Genomic DNA, 22,083 nt, shown 5'->3' with positions numbered 1-22,083 from the left:
TGAGCCGCCAGCTCTTACCCAGGGGCGGCTGAGCACCGAGCGCGAGTAAACAGCCGGCCCCCGCTTCCTGCCGCAGATGGTCCGAGCCGCGCTGTCGCCGCCATTCCTCCTGCTGTTGCTCTCCTGGGCGCCCCGAAGCGAGGCAGCCCCTGACCAGGACGAGATCCAGTACCTGCCAGGGCTGGCCAAGCAGCCGTCTTTCCGCCATTACTCTGGCTACCTCAGAGGCTCCGGTTCCAAGCACCTCCACTACTGGTCTGCAGCCCTGCCTCCCAGGGCGGGCTTGGGAGGGACACTGCGATGCCCACTGGGGGAGATGATAGGGAGGGGGGTGTTTTTTGAAATATAAATTTATTTTATTTATTTACTTATTTTGGCTGTGTTGGGTCTTCGTTGCTGCGCGCGGGCTTTATCTAGCTGCGGTGAGCGGGGGCTACTCTTCGTTGCGGTGCGCGGGCGTCTCATTGCAGTGGCTTCTCTTGTTGTGGAGCACGGGCTGTAGGCACGCGGGCTTCTGTAGTTGTGGCACGCAGGCTCTAGAGCACAGGCTCTGTGGTTGTGGCTCACGGGCTTAGTTGCTCCGCGGCATGTGTCTTCCCGGACCAGGGATCGAACCGTTGTCCCCTGCATTGGCAGACGGTGTCTCAACCACTGCTCCACCAGGGAAGCCTGGGGGTGGGGTGGGGGGTGGAAGGAGCCTGGCAGCAGCGAGGGCTGGAAGGAGCCCTCCCCCCACCTGCATCCATCCTAGCCTGACTCCCTCCCAGGTTTGTGGAGTCCCAGAACGATCCCAAGAGCAGCCCTGTGGTGCTGTGGCTCAATGGAGGGCCGGGCTGTAGCTCCCTAGACGGCCTCCTCACCGAGCACGGCCCCTTCCTGGTGAGTGGGAAGCAGCTCAGTAACCCCTGGTAAGGGACGGGGAGGGAACAGTTCCCAAAGGAAAGAAGCGGGGAAGAGAGAGAAAAGGACTTTGTGATCTTCTGAAAATGTGTCCCTTTCCTGAGCCTCAGTTTCTTCATCTGTACCATTGGCTTGACTATTAGTACCTTTCAGGGATTTTGCCCGATTGTACAGTACTCAGCACGGTGGCCTTTTCCCTACTTCCAGCTGGCTCTCGGGACTTAGCCATCTCTTGCCTCCGCAGATCCAGCCAGACGGTGCCACTCTGGAGTACAACCCCTATTCCTGGAACCTGGTATCGCTGCCGCTGTGGGTCCTGTGGGGGGGTGTCTGGGCACTGGGATGGGGTGGGGAGCCCTCCTTAGCCCGTTTCCACTTCCCCTGTAGATTGCCAATGTGTTATACCTCGAGTCCCCAGCTGGGGTGGGCTTTTCCTACTCCGATGACAAGTCTTATGCAACCAATGACACCGAGGTGAGTCTGCTGCCTGCCCCCGTGCCCCAGCCTTGCTGGGTGGCATGATGTGGGGAGAGAAAGAGCATGCCCTTGGAGTCCATCTGTGGCTCTGTTGCGTGCTAGGTGGTGTGGTTTGGACCAGTCACATCCTGTTGCACAGACAGGGTGCGTTGGTGTCATTATCTCTGAGATTCTTTCCAGCTCAAACACCAACACTTCCCGATTCCCTCCATCCTACCATCCCCAGGTGGCCCAGAACAATTTTGAAGCCCTTAAAGATTTCTTCCGCCTCTTCCCGGAATACAAGGACCACGAGCTTTTCCTGACGGGAGAGAGCTATGCCGGCGTCTATATCCCCACCCTGGCAGTGTTGGTCATGCAGGACCCCAGCATGAACCTTCAGGTGCAGGGAGGCTGCAGGAGGGAAGGGAGGCATCTTGGGGTCATAGCCTTGTGGTTTGCAAGGTCAAACAGGTCAGCGCCTCCATTACAACCCAGTCTTCTTTCATAACATTCCTGCCACTAGCTGGCCTCTCCCCGGCCTGTGTGCCTTCCACAACAGGGAGCCTACTCCTCAAGCTGCCAGCTCCATTCTTTACGTTGAGTGGCCCCACCCCCCCCACCCACTCCCACAAACCAGCCTGGGTTTCAGTTTCCAGACTGCTGAAGGTCTGGGTGAGGGTCAAGGGAGGCTCTTCTTCCTCGCCGTCCAGATGAGCTAACGCCCTGGGTGTTTCACAGGGGCTGGCTGTGGGCAACGGACTCTCCTGCTATGAGCAAAATGACAACTCCCTGGTCTATTTCGCCTACTACCATGGCCTTCTGGGAAACAGGTATGGGAGGGGACCGCTGGGCAATGTCTGGGGCGCGGCAGGTCATGGGACCTCAGGTCTGTCCGCCAGGCACATGATAGCCTGGGTCCTACCTTGGTTGATGAGAGAAGGTGTGGGCTGGGTTTGCTAGAAAGGTTTTGGTGCTGAAAGGCCAACGCATAGACATCAGAGTGTAAAGGGACGAGGGAGGGCTGCAGCATGGCCCAGGGCAGCCAGGTTTGGGAGCTACATACCACGCCCTGTGATAAATGTCATTGTTCCCTGGGATTAGGTCTCTCGGGTCCAGGCCGTGATGGGAGGTTGAGAAGATGGGGTGTTCGCCTTCTCTGCCCACCATGGGCCTCAGCAAATCTCACTCATCTCCTACAGGCTCTGGTCTTCCCTCCAGACCCACTGCTGCTCTCAAAACAAGTGTAACTTCTACGACAACAAAGACCCAGAATGCGTGACCAATGTGAGGTTCTGCCCCTGCCCTCCGTCACCCCCGACGGCCCCTATCCTGAGAAGGGGACCACATCCCCTTTCGGGACTCCTCCCCCCCACCCCCCTGTTGTTTCCTATCCTGCACCCTTCAGCAATTTGACGTCCTCTGGGACACATGAGTATGGATGTGTTCCCATGCCACTTCCCGTGACTTCCCTGTGAGGGGAAAGGGCTTCTCACTCATCCATCGTCTGCGAGGTGCCAGGACTGTGCTCAACTATGGCAGTGTAGATTGTTCCATCTTCAAGAGTCTCCTTCAAGGGAGATGGTATTAGGCACATTTTCCAGAGAAGGAAACTGAGGCCAAGCATGTCGAAGTCACTTGCCTGAAGTCCCAGTGCTAGGAAGTAGAGGCATTAGGATTTGGACCCGGGACTAGCCGATTCCTTCCACTGAGCCTCAGTTTCCCTGCCTGTGAAGAAAGGGGGGAAAGGGTAGTGACCAAGTGAAGTAGGAGAGCAATAAATCTTGGGGCGCTGTTGGGAGGTCATGGGGCGGCCAGGATTCTGTAAAGCATGGTGGCTTTTGGGGTGTCATTGCAGCTTCAGGAAGTGTCCCACATCGTCGGCAGCTCCGGCCTCAACGTCTACAACCTCTACGCTCCATGTGCTGGGGGGGTGCCCAGCCATCTAAGGTGGGCCCTGCCGTGTGTCCCTCGGGCCAAACCCAGTCCCATCTGGAGGCTCAGGCACTCATCCCTCGACCTCACTTGCAGGTACGAGAAGGACACTGTCGTGGTCCAGGATCTGGGCAACACCTTCACTCGTCTGTCATCCAAGCGGATGTGGCATCAGGTGTGCAAGGGCCCACGCTTACCTCCCAGCAGGGTGGGGAGGGACAGGGCAGGGAAGCGAAGATCCTGACCTTCTGTGCGCCCCCAGACACTGCTGCGTTCTGCGGGAAAGGTGCGCCTGGACCCCCCCTGCACCAACACCACAGCCGCCTCCACCTACCTCAACAACCCTCTCGTGCGGAAGGCCCTCCACATCCCCAACCAGCTGCCCCGCTGGGACGTGTGCAAGTGGGTTTCTGTGACCGCTCGTGGCCTGGGGGGGTGGCAGGCTGTTGTTCCCAGGGATCCTTTGGCTAGGATTTCTCAATGGGGTCACAGAGGGCGTTTGGGGTGTGACAGTGAACTGTACAATAGGATGTTCAAGGTCTCTGACCCCGAAGTGGATTAATATTCAGCCACCTCATTCTTTTTTTTTTGTTTTGAGTTCCTAACCAGGGATTGAACCCGAGCCCTTGGCAGTGAAAACTCAGGAGTCCTAACCACTGGACCTCCAGGGAATTCCCCCAGCCACTTCATTCTTTTTTTTTTTTTTAATATCCTTGTCTCTGTCGGGTCTTCATTGCGGTGCATGGGCTTCTCTCTAGTTGCAGCGCACGGGCTTCTCTCCAGTTGCGGCGCATGGGCTCTGTAGTTTGCGGCACGCAGGCTCTCTCGTTGTGGCGTGTGAGCTCAGTAGTTGTGGCACTGGCTTAGTTGCCCCGAGGCATGTGGGATCTTAGTTCCCCGACCAGGGATCCAACCCACGTCCCCTGCATTGGAAGGTGGATTCTTTACCACTGGACCGCCAGGGAAGTCCCAGCCACTTCATTCTTAAGTAGCCACGCTGGTTGTTAAAATATCAATTACTTAAATGGTATTTAGTAGAAAGACACTCCCATCCCCAGCCCCTCCCTGACTCCAGTACCACCCTAACTGCCCACATCTCCTATGACCCCTACAAGTAAGAGGGTGACGCCTGGACAGCAGGGACCACTCAGTTCCATTCTGATTGGTCAGCAGGAGCCCTTATGCACTAATGCCAGTTGCACCCCAGCCATTGTAACAAAGTGTCCCTGTACATTTCTAAATGGAGGAGAGTTGGGGACCTCTGAATTCCAGCCCCTCCCCCATCTAGATAAGTCCTAGAGAGGTTATATGCCCAAGGAGGGACTGAATCCCAGCTATCTGCCTCTTAGGCTAGAGCTTGGGAATAGGAGGGGGAGGGGAGGGCGTCTGATCTATTGTCCCTTTTTCTCCCCCAACCTGGACCTGGTCTTCCTGCCCGCGTGCTCCTGCAGCTTCCTGGTGAATATCCAGTACCACCGTCTCTACCAAACCATGTGTTCCCAGTACCTGAAACTGCTGGCCGCACAGGTGAGTGGGGGCAGCACAGCTGGGTCCACCAGCAGCCTCAGGACCCTGGAGCAGTGTGGCGAGGCGGGGGGTCCTTCAGGGCGCCACTCGGGACAGGGGAAGCTGAAACTCCAAGAAGTGAAGTCACTTGCCCTAGGTCCTGTGGTCAGCAGGGTCAGTATTTGAACCTGGCTCTGTCCCCACCTTACGCTGCTCTGCTGGAGGGGGCAGAGAGGTCTGCATCAGCCAAGGAGCGGTTAGGGTGAGAAGAGCTAGTCAGATCGTGTTACAGAGAGGCAGACTGGGGTCCGAGGTGGGAGAGGGCCTTGTCCAAGGTCACCTAGGAGATACTGGCAGAGCCGGGGTAGGACCAGGTTCTGTACAGCACAGTGGTTCGAGCATGGGCTCTGGGGTTAGACTGCCTGAGTACAAGTCCCTTTACTAGCCTACTAGCCAGGTGACTCTGGGCAAGTTTCTCGTATATCTTGAGACTTGATTTCCCCATCCATAAAATGGGGTTATTGATGATATCTACTACCTTCATAGGGAAAGCAATTAGCAGAGCTCTGGCAGGTAGGAAGTGGTCAGAAAACACACGCGTTTCCTGGTTTATTCTATTTAGCTGGGCCTCTTGAATTCCCTGAGGGGTAGGGCTTGAACCGGGGAAGGGCTGGGGTTTGGGCTTATTCCAAACCCCCCATTTTTCCCCTGCCCTGCTTCAGAAATACCGGATCCTGCTGTACAACGGAGATGTGGACATGGCCTGCAATTTCATGGGAGACGAGTGGTTTGTGGATTCCCTCAACCAGAAGGTGAGGCTGTGGTCCCCTCCCTGGGGTTGGGCCGGTACAGGGGTAGTGCAGCGTGGCTCTGGCAGACAGAGGGGAAAAACCTGGCGGAGTTCCCGGCCCCTGAGGTCTTGCTGGTGGCTGTGAGCAGAGATGACGGGGCAACTACAGGCTGCTAAGTCTTTCCTGGTGGGGCAGGTGGAGGTACAGCGCCGGCCCTGGTTGGTGGACTACGGGGATAGCGGGGAGCAGATCGCTGGCTTCGTGAAGGAGTTCTCCCACATCACCTTTCTTACCATCAAGGTAGGGCCTGGGCCTGGTGAGGACTGGGGGGGTTGGAGGGGATGGGGCAGGACCCACCTGTCCTTTCCTTCTGACCTCCTTTTATGCTGGGTTACCATCTGGCCTGGGGAAGGGCAAGTTTTCGGGGGGAAGATGGGAAAAAACAGATGGATTGGGGGAGCAGGAAGGTCACTGGCTAGAGGGGTCCAGTAGGATGAAAGAAGCACCCAAGGGCAGGGGTTGTACAGGGAAGGAATCTCACAAAGCTTTGCCCTTCAGGGTGCAGGACACATGGTCCCCACTGACAAGCCCCGGGCTGCCCTCACCATGTTCTCCCGCTTCCTGAATAAGCAGCCATACTGATGACCGCGGGAAACAGCCCCCCACTGCCTGATCCAGCCCTTCCCAGCCTCTCCTGCCAGAAGGGAGGTCCTCCTTTATGCAAAATGCCCCTGTGGGGCAGATCCCTGCTCCAGAACTGCCCCCACCCCCCTCCACAGCCCTGTGCATCCCAGACGTGGCCCCAGCGCCTCACATATACAGTCTGGGGGGAGTTTGCACTTTATAACTCACTGGGGTGAGGCCTGGCCCCCTCCCTGCTTAAAGAATGCCCTCAATGCACTGATCGCATCCCAGGAACACAACAGAGCTCAGGACAGCCCACGGGGAGGGTGGACGGACTGTAATTGATGGATTGACTGTGATTATGGAATTAAATTGGGTACAGCTTAAAACCCCATCTTCTCTGTGGCACTGGGGGTTAGAGGACACTAGAGGCTGCGACGGGGTGAGGGAGGGGATGAGAGACGGTGGAGTCCTGAATGCAGCTGCCAGGGTCGGGGTTGAGGACTCAGACAGCTGCCATGGAGGGTGGCGGGGCACTGGGTGCTCGGGGGTTCCTGGTGTTGGCAGGCCGGTTCTTCTCAATCACCTCTCGCAGCCCTTTGGCAAAGTGGAGGTCAGCCCCGATGGTGAGGAAACCCTGTGCAGGGAGGCAGAGAAGGGAGTCTCTTCATTCCATTACCGAGAGCAGGGTTTAGAGACGGAGACAAGAGTCCCTGGCGTCGATCTAGTGGGAGAGGTGGAGCAGCAGAGTGGTTCTTATAACTCCCTGTGAAGGGTGCTGAAACAGAGGCTGCAGGAGCACAGCCTGTGGAAGTCAAGGAGGGCTTCCTGGAGGAGATGAGCTCTTAGCTAAGACCCGAAAGATTAGTAGGCACTGAGGGTAGAATCAGGGAAGAGTGTTCCAAGGTGAGGACACAGCCAGTGCAAAGGGCCGGAGGAATCTGATGTAAGATTAAAATGAGACGAGGCAGTTGATAAGGGAGAAGCTAGGATCAGGTCACAGAGGGCACATGAGAGCTGCAGAGGGAGGGGAAGGCTCTGCCCTCCTTCCCAACATCGCACCCCTACTCACCGCGTGGTTTGTCACCACCTCGCGCACAAAGTCAATACCCTCGGGGAGTGGGATCTGCACCCCACGCCAGGTCCGCTCTGTGGGTGGGAACAGCCAGCTCAGTCCGGGCCCACCTGGCTCCCCTGTCCTTTCGCCTTCCCTCCTCACTTCCCCCAACCTTACCATTGAGCATGGGCATGACCCCAATCTGCAGCATGGTCTTCAGAGGGGCCTGCAGTGGGATCAGCTGGGAGGGAGGAGGGAGGAAGTCAGGGCAGCCTGTAGAGGGTGGGCTCGCCTTCGCTGCCCCCCTCAACCCCAGCCCTGGCCCACCCCGCCATTCCCAGCTCACTGCCAGCGACTCTAACGCAGACTCGTTTGAGTAGATTCGGAACCTGTGGGGAAAAAAGAAGGGTCCAGTGGGCACGAGCCCTTGGAAGCTCCACCTTCTCCAGGCCACTCAGGCCTACCCACCCAAAGCCCCTGAGTTTCAGTCTTAGATGTTACCACCTACAAACCTTCCCAGGGGGTTCTACCAATTTCCAGGAGTGTATGCTTGGGTGAGTCATTTCTCCCTCTTTGAGCCGCCTTTTCTCCAAGTCTGCTACTTTTTTTTTCCAGTTGTTGTTTGCTTGTTTGTTTAATTTCAAGTCTGCTACTTTTGATTTGTGGAGTACCTCCTATAAGCTAGACTTCTGCTGATGGCTTTACACGTGTCGTTTACGTTTATTGAGCAAAACTTTCAGTGCTTACTCCCTGCCAGATACTATGCATGTTAAAAAGTTAAATATTATTAAACTATTTTAAAATGCCACCTCGTAACAACCCTAAGAAATAGGCAGTATTACAATTTGCACTTTATAGAGGAGGCAAATGAGGCCCAGAGAGATTAAGTAACTTGCATAAGGTCACATAGCTGGCAAACTGCAGAACCTGCCTCCAGAATCTAGACTCTTAACCTCTACCCTGCGTTGTCTCATTTAACTCCCCAGAACAATGCTGTCCGATAGAACTTTCTGTAAAATGTTCTGTATCTGCACTGTCCACACAGTAACCATTAGCTACATGTGGTTATAGAAATGAGCAACTGAGGAACTATTTAATTGTAATTAAATGTAACTAGCCACCTGTGGCTAGTGTCTGCCACATTGGACGGCACATCCTTGGAAAGTAGGTGCTACTATTTTCTATATTTAATGCATGAAGAAAGTGAAGCTCAGAAAGATAAAGTGACTTGTTTTAAGATCACAGAGCTAAGATGTGCAAAATCCATGTTCTCATGCACTTTGCCGTGTGACTGTAGGTGTGTCATTTAACCTTGCTGGGCCAGCTTGGTCGTCTCTCATAATACCTGCTCTGGCTGCCTCTGGGTGGTGAGAATGCAGAGAAACTACAGTAAAATGAAACACTTTTTATGTGTTAACAAGACCCTGGCTCTCCAGTGTCTTATAGGTATGACTGGAGTTTAGCTCCCCAGTATTTTGGGGCAGGTATGATTATCCTGAAGACACTGAGGCTCAGAGAGGTTACAGGCTCGCCCACCTGCGCAGGTCCAGCTGTGTGCGCAGCACCTTCCCCTGGAGTGCCATCTTGGCGCTGAGACGGGCATCCTGTGTAGGAAGGTAGGGAGGGCGGTGTTACAGCCCCAAAGGGTGTCCGCAGTCCTCCTCCCCGATCCCTCGCAGCCCCGACCCTGGTGTCCGTACCATGGTCATGCTGGACAGCTTGACCTTGGGCTGATTGGGTGGGACCAGGGCGATGGTGACACTGGCAGTGACAGAGATGGTGGTGCCCGAGGGCTTGATGGTGCAGCGTGGTGGCGCCGTGACCCGCAGCTCCAGCTTCAGCGGAGAGTTGATCACTGCCGGGCTCTGGGGACAGAGCAGGGAGGACAGGTCAAGCTCCAGACGGGTCAAGTCCTCCTCCCTGTTGAGTCCCTGGGGAGGAGGGGGTGGCTGTACCTTCTGGGAGCCCAGAGACACAAATGGGAAGACTGGTCTGGCTTCCGGAACCCTCCAGAACTGTGTCCAGCCTCTGCCTTTGCTCAGACAAGGGAATGTCTCATTCTAGGAATGCCTCCTTCCTGCTCTTTCTGCTTTCCTGAGTTCTCAGTATTCAGGACCCACCTCCAATCCAGACTCCTCCGGGACAGTCTCTTTGCGTTAAATATCCCAGGGAATTCCCTGGTAGTCCAGGGGTTAGGACTCGGCACTTTCACTGCTGTGGCCCCAGGTTCAATCCCTGGTCCGGGAACTAGGATCCCACAAGCCACACAGCGTGGCCAAAAAAAAAAAAAAAAAATCTCAAGCTCCCTGCCATATCTCTTTTATTAAAACTGCTAAGCTATTTCTTCTACAGGCAGTGTAGTGACCAAGTGCTTACTTTTCACCAAACACTTCACGTGTATTAGCTCATTTAAACCTCACAATAACTGTGTGAAGCAGGTATTAAATTACACCCATTTTTGAGATGGGGAAATTGAGGCACAGAGAGATTAAGCAACTTGTCCAAGTTGTGTTATTTAGTTGCAGAACTGGGACTCAGACCCAGGCAGTCTGGCAATAGAGTCCATGCTCTTAACAACACTTGGCCACGATCATGATGACAAGGATAGCATTCATAGCAGCTGGTGTTGACTGAGCACTTCCTCTGTTGCTGTAATTGCTCCAAATGTATTAATTCATTTAATCCTCATGACAGCTCTGGGAGGTTGCATAGTATAGAGGAGAGAGGCCAGATGACTTGGAATCACACAGATTCCTATCTGCGTTCAAATCTCAGCTCCATCATTTACAAGGTAGAACCAAGGACAGGTCCTTTAATGATCACTGAACTATTTCTTTAAAAATTTTTACTCCCCATTAAACAAGGGAAGATAAGTAAAAAGGATAATACATCAGTCGCTGTGAAAGCCCCTACACTGGCCGAGCTGGGGTTCTCAGCCCACCCTCACTGTGGCTTCGTGAAGGAGACGGCACAGGAGCGGCAGGCCCCCTTCGCAGACCTGGAAACAGGCTTGGCCAAGTGAGGGGATGTGGCCACAGGCAGGAGGCCAGGCCTTCTGTCTACTCCACAGCTGCCACTGGGGGCTCTACTTGCCTCACCGGTCCCATCACGCGTGTGTGGATGGCGTGCCCCCCACCCTGGCCAGGTTCCCACCTCTCGCTGACACTCACCAGCAGGACGATGTTCCCAAAGTAGGTGGCCCTCAGCAGCATGTCCAGATCGTGGGGCACCTGGACCAGGGAATTGGGGATAAGGCAGAAGCTCCATCACAGGCCCCCTCTTGCCCATCCCACAAACAGACCCTGGCATACCTTGGCCCCCACCAGCGACAGCTTCAGGGCCCCTGCCTGGAAGTAGCTCTCCATGGCGGAGTCGAAGAAGAACTCAGAGAAGGCCACATATACCATCCTCTCTGCCTCGGGCAGCTGGGGCTCCACCGCCCGATTGCGCAGGCCCCAGTTGCTGTCGGCCAGGGGAAAGAAGGCCCCCTGGGGTTGGAGGATCAGGGTCAGGGCCAAAGCAGACTAGCCCAGCACCCAGATGTCTCCAGGCCCTGTGGGGATGGTGGGGGGTTGGACCCAGTTGCTGTCCTTGGAGGACTCAACAGGCGCTTTTCTTAAAAAGCATGGAAAGGAAGGTAGCAGGAGTGCTTCAAGGGAGCAATCCCATCAGACTGGAGAAGGGAGGCTCAGCAAAGGGTTCAAGGAGGAGGTAGCACTTGAGTGGACCTTGAGACTAGATGGTAGTAATGATGGCAGCTGCTGCCTACACATACGCAGTAATTCTTCTGTGCCCCTTACCTAGACCAACTCCTTTAATCCACGTAACATCCCATGAGATTATCTTTTCTCTTTTGTTCTTAATTGTTTGGCCTTGCCACGCGGCATGTGCGATATTAATTCCCTGACCAGGGATCGAACCTGTGCCCCCAGCAGTGGAAGCATGGAGTCTTAACCACTGGACCGCCAGGGAAGTCCCGAGATTATCTTTCCTTACTGTATTATTTCCATTTACATATTAAGAAACAGGCATAGAAAGGTTAAGCCACTGGCTTAAGATCACACAGCTAGTAAGTGACAGAGCTGGGAGCTGACCTTCAGGCATTCTAGCTCCAGAGTCTGTGCTCTGAAACTCTACTACACTCCACTGGGAGGAGCACTGGTAATGGCCTCATACTAGTTGAGTGGCCTTGGACAGGTGCCATCGCCGCCCTGAGCAAGTCTCCACATCCCTAAAATGAGTATAACGTCACTACCTGATTTACAGGGTTGTGAGAGGATGATATGAGATTGTGTGCGTTAGAGCTGAATGTTCAATTCCTTCAGGGAAGATGGGGGAAGACGGCATGAGCAAAGGCCCTGAGGTAGGAAGCGAAGGGCATTTTTTGGAACTAGTAGCTGCAGAGGAACAGGATGAAGTTAGAAAGTCGGGGCCAGACAAGATGAACAAGACTGAGTGCCAGACCCAGGAGTTGAACCTGATTCTGTAGCCAGTGGGAAGCCACCGCATCCCCAGCAACGGAGGGGCCGCATCAGAGCTGTGCTTTAGGGAACTAAAACCAGCAATGTAGGGGAGAAGGAGTGGGTCTGGTTACACACGCCAGCCGGACAGCTCACCCGGAATTCCATGTCCAGACTGCTGGCGGAGGCCACGGGATCCTTCAGGAGGGAGTAGTCAATGCCAACGAACTCGTCCACAGCGCTGCGCACTGCGGGGAGGGGCTTGAGTCACGAGAAGCTATATGATGCTGGGCAGGGTGCTTAAGCTCTCTGGGCCTCAGTTGCTCGTTCATAGAATGGTGATTATAATACTTCCTTCATAGGGTTGTTATGAGGATCAAATTAGTTTTATATGGAAAGCATTTAGTGCCTGGTGTGCAGGAAGTGCTCAACGATGTTAGCTATTATTATTGTGGGGATTTTATGGTGGTTTTGTTTTTTGGGTTTTTTGGTTTTTTGTGGTTTTTTTCGCCACACTGGGCGGCTTTCGGGATCTTAGTTCCCCAACCAGGGATGAAACCCGGGGCCACAGCAGTGAAAGCGCTGAGTCCTAACCACTCGACCGCCAGGGAACTCCCTCTTATTATTATTGTTATTGTTGTTGTTGTTACTAGTACTACTACTATCAGTACAAAGGTTTCATCAAGTCACTAAACAAGATGGCAAGGGATTCCCTTCTCTCATTGGTTTCCCTTGCCTTCTTCCTGTCCCGTGCCCCTTAGATGTGGCATGGTGATCTCATAGCTTAGGAAAAGAGAATTCACGTTAATTGAGCTCCTATTAAGTGCCCGGTGATGAACACAAATGAGGCCCCAACAACAAGCACACATTAAGGATCTTGACAGCCATGCCCTCAGTCAACCCTCAGCAACGCAGGGGAGTGGTCCTCAGCCAGGCAAGGAAACCAAGTGAGAGAAGTGAGTACTTACCTTGGGTCACGCAGGAAGGCAGAGGCCACGTTTGAACCCCGGGCTGTTCCATCACAGGGCTTGGAAGGGGCCTACTCAGATGCTACCTGATAGCTACGCACCCAGCCTCCTCCCCAGCCCCACTCCAGCTCCAAGGCTGGGCTCAGAGCTCTCGGTCCCACCTGCACCAACTCACCAGGCACGGTCTCCAGCAGGGAGTTGAGAAGCACGGTCCCTGCATGGTAGAGCACGGGGCAGATCTGGGAGGTGGGGGCCAGAGTCAAGGTCTTCGAAAGAGAGGGCACGCCCACCCCCGCTGTCCCCCAACACCGCCTGACCCCCACTTGCCACTGCCCACACCTGCTGGTTGAGGAGGAAGCGCATCCCTGAGGTGATGAACATGGAGAGGAATTCATACACCTTCCTGTGAGGAGAGGAGAGGCCAGGTGAATCCAGACCCTGCCCCACCCCCAACCCAGGTCTGGGAGAAATCACAGCATCCAGAGATGGTGGGGGGTGGGGGGAATATCCCTACTTTGACTTAAATTATCACCTCTTTAATGGAGGTTTTCCATGAATTGGGCTCAAATCCCCTTCTCCAAGCTGATTCTCAAGACCTCCTCTCCCACCCTGTCCCCCACCAGCCAAATGAATCTACCCAGAGTTCCTCAAATCTCCTCTGAGCATCCTCAGCTCCATATGCTTACTCATGTCCTCCCTTACACCCTCAATGCTCCTGTCCTGTATTTCCCCGTCTGGGTGCAGATGCTTCCTCTTCCAGGCAGTCCTCCCGGATTACCCTCCTCTGAAACCACCCCCCCCCCTTCCCCAGAGTACTTTCTTGGTCCTTCTCTCAAGGCCCCAATGACAAATGTTTTGTCCCTCCAGTCAGGCTCTGTGCTCCTTTTTAAATCCTCAGGGCCTGGCATACACTTTGTTGAGTAAATTAAAAATTGACCAAATTGACCAACACCAGATAATAAATCCACCATTTTCTCTCTCCCACCCTCTTCCAGAACGAGCACAAATTCCCCTTCTCAGCCCCCAACCTGGAACTATGTTATTATTTTGTTATTAGTAGTAAGAGCTACCAATTATTGAGAAGCAAGTACACACCCAACCAAGTACACCACTGTGTACGCTGGTCCTCTCAATGGTTCTTATCTAAGTGGCTAGCCCATACTATATGTCAGGTACTGTTCTAAATATTTTTATATAGATTAAGATAAACACTCACATTTCATAAAATAGGTCCTATTACCATCCCCATCTTACAGAGAGCTTCAGCGACTTGCCCAAGGTCACACAGCCAGGAAGTGGTGGCGCTGAGATTTGGACCCAGTTAGTCTGACTCCCAAGCCTGCACACTGTGCGTTGCACTAGGCAGGTGGGCTGTGGGTCTCAAATGGCGTGCACTGGGGTTGGGGACGGGGCTTACTTGAAGGTTCCCCCAAAGGCTGCATGCATTCTGGAGACAGAGGCCTGGCAGGAGACGTTGGACACTTTCATCCGGCCAGTGGGATCCCGGGAGAGCTGCAGAGCAGTGTGGATGGAGACACCCTCGGCAGAGGCGTTGATATATCCCCCATCGTAGCTGCGGTGGGGGCGGGGGTGGAGGGGGTTAATGTTCACTCCGGCTTAGAGCTTAACCAAGTCTTCACTGCCCTCCTCCTCGCCCCACTACATCATGACTGCTCTTAATAAGACTTTATTTACTTCTGCACAGTATACCAGACATTCTATGAATAGGGTAAGATTGTCCCTATTGTACAGATGAGGAAACTGAGGCTCAGAAAGGCTAAGGGGGACTTCCCTGGTGGCGCAGTGGTCAAGAATCTGCCTGCCAAGGCAGGGGACACGGGTTTGATCCCTGGTCTGGGAAGGTCCCACATGCCGCGGAGCAGCTAAGCCCGTGCGCCACAACTACTGAGCCTGCGCTCTAGAGCCCGTGCTCCGCAACAAGAGAAGCCACCGCAATGAGAAGCCCGCGCACCGCAACAGTCACCCCCGCTCGCTGCAACTAGAGAAAGCCCGCGCGCAGCAACGAAGACCCAACGCATCCAGAAAAAAAACAGGCTAAAGGATTGCCCACAGCTCCACAGCACCCCCAGTCCTCCTGATCCGCTCTCCACTCCCCTGGGGGTGCCAGGTCCTCACAAGAACCAGTAGAGGAGCTGTCTCCGGAAGCGCAGCCCCAAGGAGCCATTGTTGATCTGTAGCATCAGCTCCTGCTCTGGCTGGAAATTGAGCTCAGAGGATGTCAGCTGCAGCTCCATGACCTTCACCCTGTGGGAGGAGACCTCAGGATCAGATTCAGGACCAAGAAAAGGGGACCCCACCCAACCACAGCAAATTCATTCCCTCCTCTTCCAGTCCAGCCCTGGGGAAGCTGGCGTGGGTAGAATGAATTCTTCCATTGCCCCTCACGTACCCAACCTATGCTTGGGTGGCGAAAACTTGGACTTGGGTGGGTCAGAGACTAACTTCTCATGACCCAGGTGTTAAAAGTGAGCTTTACCCCCTCTCTCAGAAGTCTTGTTGCACTTCCTTCCCTTCCCCACCCTGGGATTGCTAGACCCTGTCCCCACTATCCTAAACCACAGGCCTTTATCTCTGGTTCCTCTGACCTCTCCCATTAGCTCCACCCGGGTGCCCTACATCCCACTCTCATCCACTGGCAATTTTCTTGACTCCGCCTCTCTGGAGCTCTTTGGCCAGCCTCAGTTCCACAGGTTAGGCTTCACCTACTACATTTTTAGGCCACGCCCACCTCCTTGGTCCTGCCTCTGTAGGCAGTCTAGGCCTTTATCTTTTCGGGCCTCATTCAGTGTCTTAAGTCCAGCCTCCTCGATTTGGCCACGCCCACATTACACTCAGCCACCCTGTCTTCGAGACTCCGTAGGTATTTCCTAAGACCCCGCCGCCTCGGCCCCCACTTACTCAGAGATGTTGTAGTAGAACTGGCCCTCTCGACCCCGCAGGTCCGGAATGGTGATGGTCTCCAGCTCTTGCTCCAGAAAGCGCAAACCCTCCTGCTTCACTGAAGCAGCAGTGAGACCCTTAGCTCCTGCACCCACTGCCGGTGCGACTCCACCCACAGCCGCCCCGGCCCGCCCCCACGTCTTACCTAGCTCAAGCGCCGTGGAGGTGATGCGGATCTTGCAGCCGGGGAGCTCGGCCTGAGCGCCTGCCAGCAGCGCTAGAAACAGGGCCCCGAAGAGGGCCATGGCGAGCGGGCCTGGGGATGGGGTGGGATCGCGGGAGTCATCCGGGCCTCTAAAACCCACTCCTCAGATGGCCAACCAAAAGAGGGGGCTGGCCGGGATCGTTAAGCTTGAGATAGCTCTTCGGGGAACTTGGAACCAGTAACATTGCCTCCATTTGACAGACGCGGAAACTGAGGCTCATGCGACGACGTGCGCTCTAGCTCCCAGAGGATTTTGGTCACGGGGGTGAGGAAGGGGACTTCCTCGGCTCGTTTTTGCAACCACCGCATGACGCGTTTGGACCTCCCGGGGACTAAGCACCCCCCCACACACACACACAACAACCTCCCCCTTCCTCCGCGGCGGGCGGGAGCGGCTTGCACGTTACCATGGGAACGGCCGCACGCGCATTCCTCGGGGGTGGCTTGCGGTCTCCTAGGCCCCGAGCCGGAGGAGCAAAGGGAGAAAGCTGCCGGCCAGACCTCCGGCTCCCGGGTCTCCCGGCTCCTCCAGGTCCTAAATACCTGTCGTCGGGCTTCTGCCTGGTGCCCCCCTTTTCAGCGACCTCCTTCGGGGGCTGTCTACCCCACCCCGGGTTCAGTAGACCACGCGGCCGGGCGAGGGTCTGGGGGGTGGATGGGGACGCGCCCCAACTCACTCAAAGGTGGAGCTGGTGGTCGGCGCGGTCACGTGGGGCGGCGGGCAAAGCAGGGGATCCAGGCGGCGGGGTCTGGCGGGCAGCGCTGTTCCAGCCGCCTTTATAAAGACGGGCCTCCCCGACCCCCCTCCTCTCTCCCACTCTCCCCTCCTCCCTCGGGGGTTGGGAGGGAATGGGGCGGGACGCTGGCAGCCGGGAGGGTGGAGAGTGCTGTACGGAGCCCCGTGACAAGCCTGGTCGTTGTCAAGACAAGTGGGGGACCCAAGCCCGGCGGGAGGGAGGGAAGTGCAGAAGTCAGCCCGCCCAACCCCAGTAATCCATGCTTTGCTGGGACCTTGGTTCAAATTCCGGTTACCCATCTCCTCCTGCGTGATCCTGGACAAGTCACTTCACTTGGGTTCCTGAGCCTCAGTTTCCTCATCCAGCAAACTGTGTGTGACAGTACGAACTACCTCTTAGGCCCGGGGCAAGCCACAGAGTCAATGCCCAAGGCACGTTTTTTTCCTTCCCTTCCACCCAGAATCATGTCAGTACCTCTCCTTGCCAGGTTTCACTATGGGAAGCCCCACGGCCACCCCATGCTCACTGTCTCTGTGTCACTGCCTGCGGAACTTAAGTGCCCAGGGACCTCTCCCACTGGGGTTCATCCAAATACTGCCAGCCCAGGAAGACAGCACACAAGCTGCTGGAATCACCTGGAGAGAGGTTTGGCATTTCCCCAGGGACTGTGGGTTTTTGGTGAGACTTTGGAGCTAGGTTCTCTGCACGTGTACTGCCTATCGGTGTTCCCAGCTCCTAGGACAGGCACAGAGTGGGTGCTTGCTACCTTTTTGTTATCAGATGCATGAAAGCGGAAAGGAGAAATGATGATTAATGTCTGTTGAACATGTATTTAGCACAAAGCACGAATCCAGCCATGATGACCGATTCCTCCTAATTTGCCCAGAACTTTCCCAGATTTTGAAACAGACAGTCTCCCTTCCAGGCAGCCCCCTCAGTCCCAGGGAAACCAGGATGGTTGGTCACCCGAGATCTAGATTAACTTGCTTAATCTTCTTTTATTTATGTATTTTTGTTTGTTTGTGTTTATTTTGGGCTGTGTTGGGTCCTTTGTTGCTGTGCACGGGCTTTCTCTAGTTGCGGCGAGCGGGGGTTACTCTTCGTCGCAGTACACGGACTTCTCATGGTCACGGCTTCTCTTGTTGCAGAGCACGGGCTCTAGGCGCGCGGACTTCAGTAGTTGTGGCACGCAGGCTCAGTAGTTGTGGCGCATGGGCTTAGTTGCTCAGCGGCGCGTGGGATCTTCCCGGGCCAGGTCTCAAACCCGTGTCCCCCTGCACTGGCAGGCGGATTCTTAACCACTGCACCACCAGGGAAGCCCCGTTTAATCTTCTTAACAACCTGTGAGGTTGGCATTATTATGAACCCTCTTTAGCAGGAAACTAGAGGTAAAGACAGTCCTTGGCTACTACTGGGGAGCCCAGAGACTGTTCATGGCAGGGTGGGAGGTCGGAAGTGAGTGTTTACAGCCCAGTAGTTAAGTGCTTCGACTGTGTTCGAAGGGTTCAAATCCTAGCCTGTCAGTTCTTAGATGTATGATCTTGGACCCCTTACTTTAGCAGCTGTAAGCCTCAATTCCACGTCCTAGAATGGATACAATTAGATTATTGCAAGAATAAATTAAACAGGCATAGTGCCTGTGCTGGGCATGATAACGGCACACCATTAACGCCATTAACCAATAAATGGTAGCTAGCTATTGTGATTAGGGGCACAGATCACAAGCAAACAAGGCAGAAAGGGTATAGGAGGGGAACAGAGAAAGTGCTAAGGATATCCAGAAGAGGAAGTGCCTATACGCCTTTGAACTCTAGTAACCCTCACTCTTCCCGGAGTCTGGCTGAAGCAGAAAACCTGGTGAGTGTTAGTTTTTCTTTCCTCTCATTTTCTTAACTGGAATGCAAGCTGTTTTCCTATCATTGTTATCTCTTACAGGGTCTGGGCCCCTGTAATTCACTATCCCCAGAGCAGCCCCAGTGAACTTTAAATGTAGCGGTGTGACACTGGGCCAGTGGTTTAACCTCCCTGGGCCTTTGTTTCCTCAGCTATAAAATGAGGACAATCAAAGTACCTCCTTCTTAGGGTTGCTTGTGAGGATTAAATGAGTTAATGCATGTAAAGGGCTTAGTAAGCACCTGGCATTTATTAAGGGCTCAAAAAGTCACTACAATTATTAGCATCATTAGCCATCATTCGGTGACTTTCCACCACACTTGAAATAAACTGCCTCCATGCCCTGATCTCTGGACACACGAAGGGACCTTTCCCTGTCTGCTTTCCCACCACTCTCATATTTTATTTTTTATATTTTTGAGGTACGCGGGCCTCTCACTGCTGTGGCCTCTCCCGTTGTGGAGCACAGGCTCCGGACGCGCAGGCCCAGCGGCCACGGCTCACGTGGCCCAGCCGCTCCGCGGCACGTGGGATCTTCCCGGACCGGGGCACGAACCCGTGTCCCCTGCATCGGCAGGCGGACTCTCAACCACTGCGCCACCAGGGAAGCCCCACTCTCGTCTTTGTCCTTTGCTCCAGCCACACTGGCGTTTTGGTTCCTCGAACATGCAAGTGAGATTCTTCGCTCAGTTCCTTTGTCATTGCTGTTCCCTCTGATCTGCTCATGGCTTGGCTCCTTGTCATTTTGGTCTCGGCTTAAATGGCCCTTCTTCAGAGAGGCCTTCGCTGCCTACCTAGGAGTTAACTCTCAGTCACATCAGCCTGGTTTATTTTCTTTATAGATCTTATTCCTATTTAATATTGGTTTATTGTCTGTCTCCGTGAGAGCTGGGATCTTGTTCACCACTTATTTCAGTGCTAAAACAGTGCCTGGTACAGATCAGGTACTGAGTATATATTTGCTGAGTAACTGAACTGGTTTTGGAGCCCTTGAGTATCCCCGGGGAGCAGGCGATACCTACACCACCCCGGGATTCTTTACCATCTCCCGCCTCTGTGAGTCTCAGTCAGACTGACTCTAAACATAGCCTTGACCTGGGCTGGCAGACGAGAAGGCACAGTCTCTGACCTTGATTTCAGGGACTTGCCTACTCGGCCTGCTCCTCTCTGTCACACAGATTTGGATTTCCCCTCTCTCCCACAATTTGTGCCCCTGACCTCACACTTCAGAGTGACGCTGTCAGACGTGCAGCCCCACGCGGAGTTTTGGCAGCCTTCCCTGAGTCCTCACCGCTTGGCCTGAAAGATGGAGTGAGCGATCAGAATCCCCAAATCCCTTTCCACTTTCACTCCTGGATATGAGAAGATAAGAGAAGCCTTCTCAGCCCTCAAAGTGACAAGAAAGAAATGATTTTCTAGCCTTTATTTTGCACCCAGCACAGTGATAGTGCAAAAAACCAGAATAGCAAAGCTGTTGAGTTCTTTGGATCCAGGCAGACCTGGTTCAAATCCTGCTCCTGCCATTTTCTACAGCAGAGGTCAGCAAGCTTTTCCTGTAAAGGGTGAGATAGTACGTATTTTAGGCTTTGCAGGCCCTTTAATCTCTGTCACAGCTCCACTCCACTACTGTAGCATGAAAGAAGCCATAGACAATACTATAAGGAAGAGTATAGTTTGCCTATCCCTGTTCTAGAATAAATTAAAAAGTAAGTCTCTCTATAAGCCTCAGTTTCCACATGTGTAATGGGATGATCTAATACCTGCCTCCCTCCCTGGGTGGCAGTGAGATTTTAATGTCATAAAGTATAAAGTGCTGAATCTAGTCCTTGGCACACCAAAGGGCTCAATAAATATCTCTGGTTATTAGTATCAAGCAGTTGTTTAACAAACAAAAAGTGCTTTGCAAATAGGAACTCAGTGAAACCTCAAAACATCCTGCAAAATAGGTATCTCATCATCCCCACTTTACAGATGTGGAAACTGAAGTCCAGAGAGGTGAAGTCATTAGCTCAAGTCAGTCTAGCTCCAGAGCCCACGCTCTTCACCGCTTCAGGCTATCTTTCTTTTTGCATGACCCCATTTAATCCTCACAGCCATCCCTCGAGGTAGCTAGTATTGTCCCTGTTTTGTAGATTGAGATACTGAGGTACAGCAGGAGGAAGTAACTGGTCCCAGTAAATAAACACAGGCTCTACTGACCACAGGTTACCAAGTTGGATTTCTACCCAAGAAGTCAACACTCGCATAGCCCAGCTCCCCGCTTCCTCTCCCTGTCTCCAGCTGTGTTTTCTTTGGACCTTTGCATGGCTTGGGGAAGCTGCGTCTGCCCATCTCCCCTTCTGACCATTTCCCCACCCCCAAGGCCCACCCAAGCTACCCCTCAGGAAATGATGCCCCTCCCTCTCACTCTGCCTGAGCCCGCGAGCCCTGCAGCCTGCGGCCTGTGCGCGGGGGGGCTGCTCAGCATGGGTGTGCCTGGGAACATGTGATGGGGGCCCAACTGGAATGAGGGGAGGGGTGCATTGGGGGAGGGGAGCAGATGTCAGATCAGGAGACCCTGATAACGTCTCTGCAAGCCACCTGTTTCCAGAACGCAGCTGGACAGAACTGCCCCCATGGAAACCAGACATTTACCAAATGGACAGAGAAATGATGGACCAGGGCTTTCTGGGTTCAGCCAGGGTGGAGCTGTTGACTGCTTTTCTGTGACTTCTAAAACTTGGAGACCTGGTCTTTCGGTTTCTCCTTTTCTTTCCCATTTCCTGCGTTTTCGGGGGAAGGAGCCGGCCATTTGGGCCTCGAAGGCCCTTCCAGGTTTGAAACTCAAGAATTCTAACGCTTCTTGTGGGGTGCTGCTTCCCCAGCTCCTGGGTCCTTTGCACCCCGTCCCCAGTACCTTTCCAGCTCAGCTCTGCTGTTGACCTCGGGCAGCTCACTCATTCTCTCTGATTCCTTCTTTGTTTTCTTCATGCTGTACCTTCCTTTCCAGTTTCTATGCTTCTTGCAGCCTGTGAACTGACTCTGACTCCTGGGGGCCTCTCTCTCCACGGTCCTCTAAGCCTCCGGGCCTTGCTCGCATTAGTCACTCGGCCTGGACTTCCCACCCTCTCAGCGATTTGAGGGCAGGGCGGAGGATCCACAGCAGTGCTATCTAGATGTTTGGAGTTCATAAGCCAGTAATAAAATTTCAAAGTACCTGAAGGGAGGGGACAAAAAGATGTGGTGACTTTTCCTTTTCATAATAAGGATGGGCCACCTCTTTGGCCTAAGCTGGTCTCTATTTCTGCAGGGACTTCCTAAAGGTTGCAAGAAGCATCCTGAACATTAGAGCACCTTGAATTTTTCCGAGATGTTCTAATACTACAGTCTCAGCGGCCCAACATGCACAGGCTTTGATGTAACAAGGATGGCCAACTCCCCAGCTTTGAATCATGAGGATATTGCAGTCCCCCCACCCCCCAGCCTCCCTCCTCTTCCAGCGAGCTAGATCTCTATTTTAGCATCCCCACCTCTTGTCCTAATTCTCCTCCCCTCCCAGTATTCTCCATCTCAGGTCATGACACCATCCTTCACCACGATGCTCAAGTCAA

At 53.9% G+C, this 22,083-nt stretch overlaps 2 protein-coding genes across 5 annotated transcripts in view; one reads left to right on the top strand and one right to left on the bottom strand.

Moving 5' to 3' along the window:
- The window catches only part of CTSA (cathepsin A), a 34,679-nt gene that overhangs the window by 1,059 nt on the left and 11,537 nt on the right, over positions 1 to 22,083 (top strand). For 2 of the 3 annotated variants that reach the window (XM_059037781.2, XM_067013523.1), the window contains exons 2-15: positions 77 to 255; positions 768 to 879; positions 1,145 to 1,195; positions 1,288 to 1,374; positions 1,604 to 1,759; positions 2,098 to 2,189; positions 2,559 to 2,643; positions 3,215 to 3,306; positions 3,388 to 3,466; positions 3,554 to 3,693; positions 4,743 to 4,818; positions 5,520 to 5,609; positions 5,784 to 5,888; positions 6,147 to 6,601. In XM_059037781.2, the coding sequence (XP_058893764.1) occupies positions 77 to 255; positions 768 to 879; positions 1,145 to 1,195; positions 1,288 to 1,374; positions 1,604 to 1,759; positions 2,098 to 2,189; positions 2,559 to 2,643; positions 3,215 to 3,306; positions 3,388 to 3,466; positions 3,554 to 3,693; positions 4,743 to 4,818; positions 5,520 to 5,609; positions 5,784 to 5,888; positions 6,147 to 6,230 (1,428 nt within the window). In that variant the 3' untranslated portion in view covers positions 6,231 to 6,601. Of the gene's footprint in view, positions 1 to 76; positions 256 to 767; positions 880 to 1,144; positions 1,196 to 1,287; positions 1,375 to 1,603; positions 1,760 to 2,097; positions 2,190 to 2,558; positions 2,644 to 3,214; positions 3,307 to 3,387; positions 3,467 to 3,553; positions 3,694 to 4,742; positions 4,819 to 5,519; positions 5,610 to 5,783; positions 5,889 to 6,146; positions 6,602 to 22,083 lie in introns of those variants that run through there. The other variant, XM_067013522.1, reaches the window with a different exon arrangement.
- PLTP (phospholipid transfer protein) lies at positions 6,535 to 16,742 on the bottom strand. Of its 2 annotated transcripts, XM_059037797.2 has the most exons (16): positions 16,541 to 16,742; positions 15,804 to 15,914; positions 15,617 to 15,716; positions 14,834 to 14,962; positions 14,115 to 14,270; positions 13,037 to 13,100; positions 12,873 to 12,936; positions 11,886 to 11,977; positions 10,581 to 10,757; positions 10,440 to 10,499; positions 8,970 to 9,134; positions 8,806 to 8,873; positions 7,616 to 7,658; positions 7,447 to 7,510; positions 7,285 to 7,361; positions 6,535 to 6,849 (listed from the first exon to the last, which is right to left on the bottom strand). In XM_059037797.2, exons 2-16 carry the CDS (start codon positions 15,901 to 15,903, stop codon positions 6,718 to 6,720), a joined length of 1,491 nt encoding a protein of 496 aa, XP_058893780.1. In that variant the 5' UTR covers positions 15,904 to 15,914; positions 16,541 to 16,742; the 3' UTR covers positions 6,535 to 6,717. The 2 variants fall into 2 exon arrangements, with proteins under 2 accessions (XP_058893780.1, XP_066869622.1); XM_067013521.1 differs by having other exon boundaries at positions 7,447 to 7,658; positions 16,541 to 16,628.

Source organism: Kogia breviceps, chromosome 14 (assembly GCF_026419965.1).
Source record: "Kogia breviceps isolate mKogBre1 chromosome 14, mKogBre1 haplotype 1, whole genome shotgun sequence".
Lineage (NCBI taxonomy): Eukaryota > Metazoa > Chordata > Mammalia > Artiodactyla > Physeteridae > Kogia > Kogia breviceps.
This window is presented reverse-complemented; position numbering and strand designations above follow the sequence as displayed.

Excerpts from the sequence above, each read along its gene's own strand:
- PLTP (XM_067013521.1), bottom strand. The coding sequence starts at position 15,903 with ATGGCCCTCTTCGGGGCCCTGTTTCTAGCGCTGCTGGCAGGCGCTCAG. Across the intron at positions 8,874-8,969 it reads AGCTGTCCAGCATGACCATG|GATGCCCGTCTCAGCGCCAA; the intron begins GTACGGACACCA and ends CTTCCTACACAG. Across the intron at positions 7,362-7,446 it reads GGTCATGCCCATGCTCAATG|AGCGGACCTGGCGTGGGGTG; the intron begins GTAAGGTTGGGG and ends TCCCACCCACAG.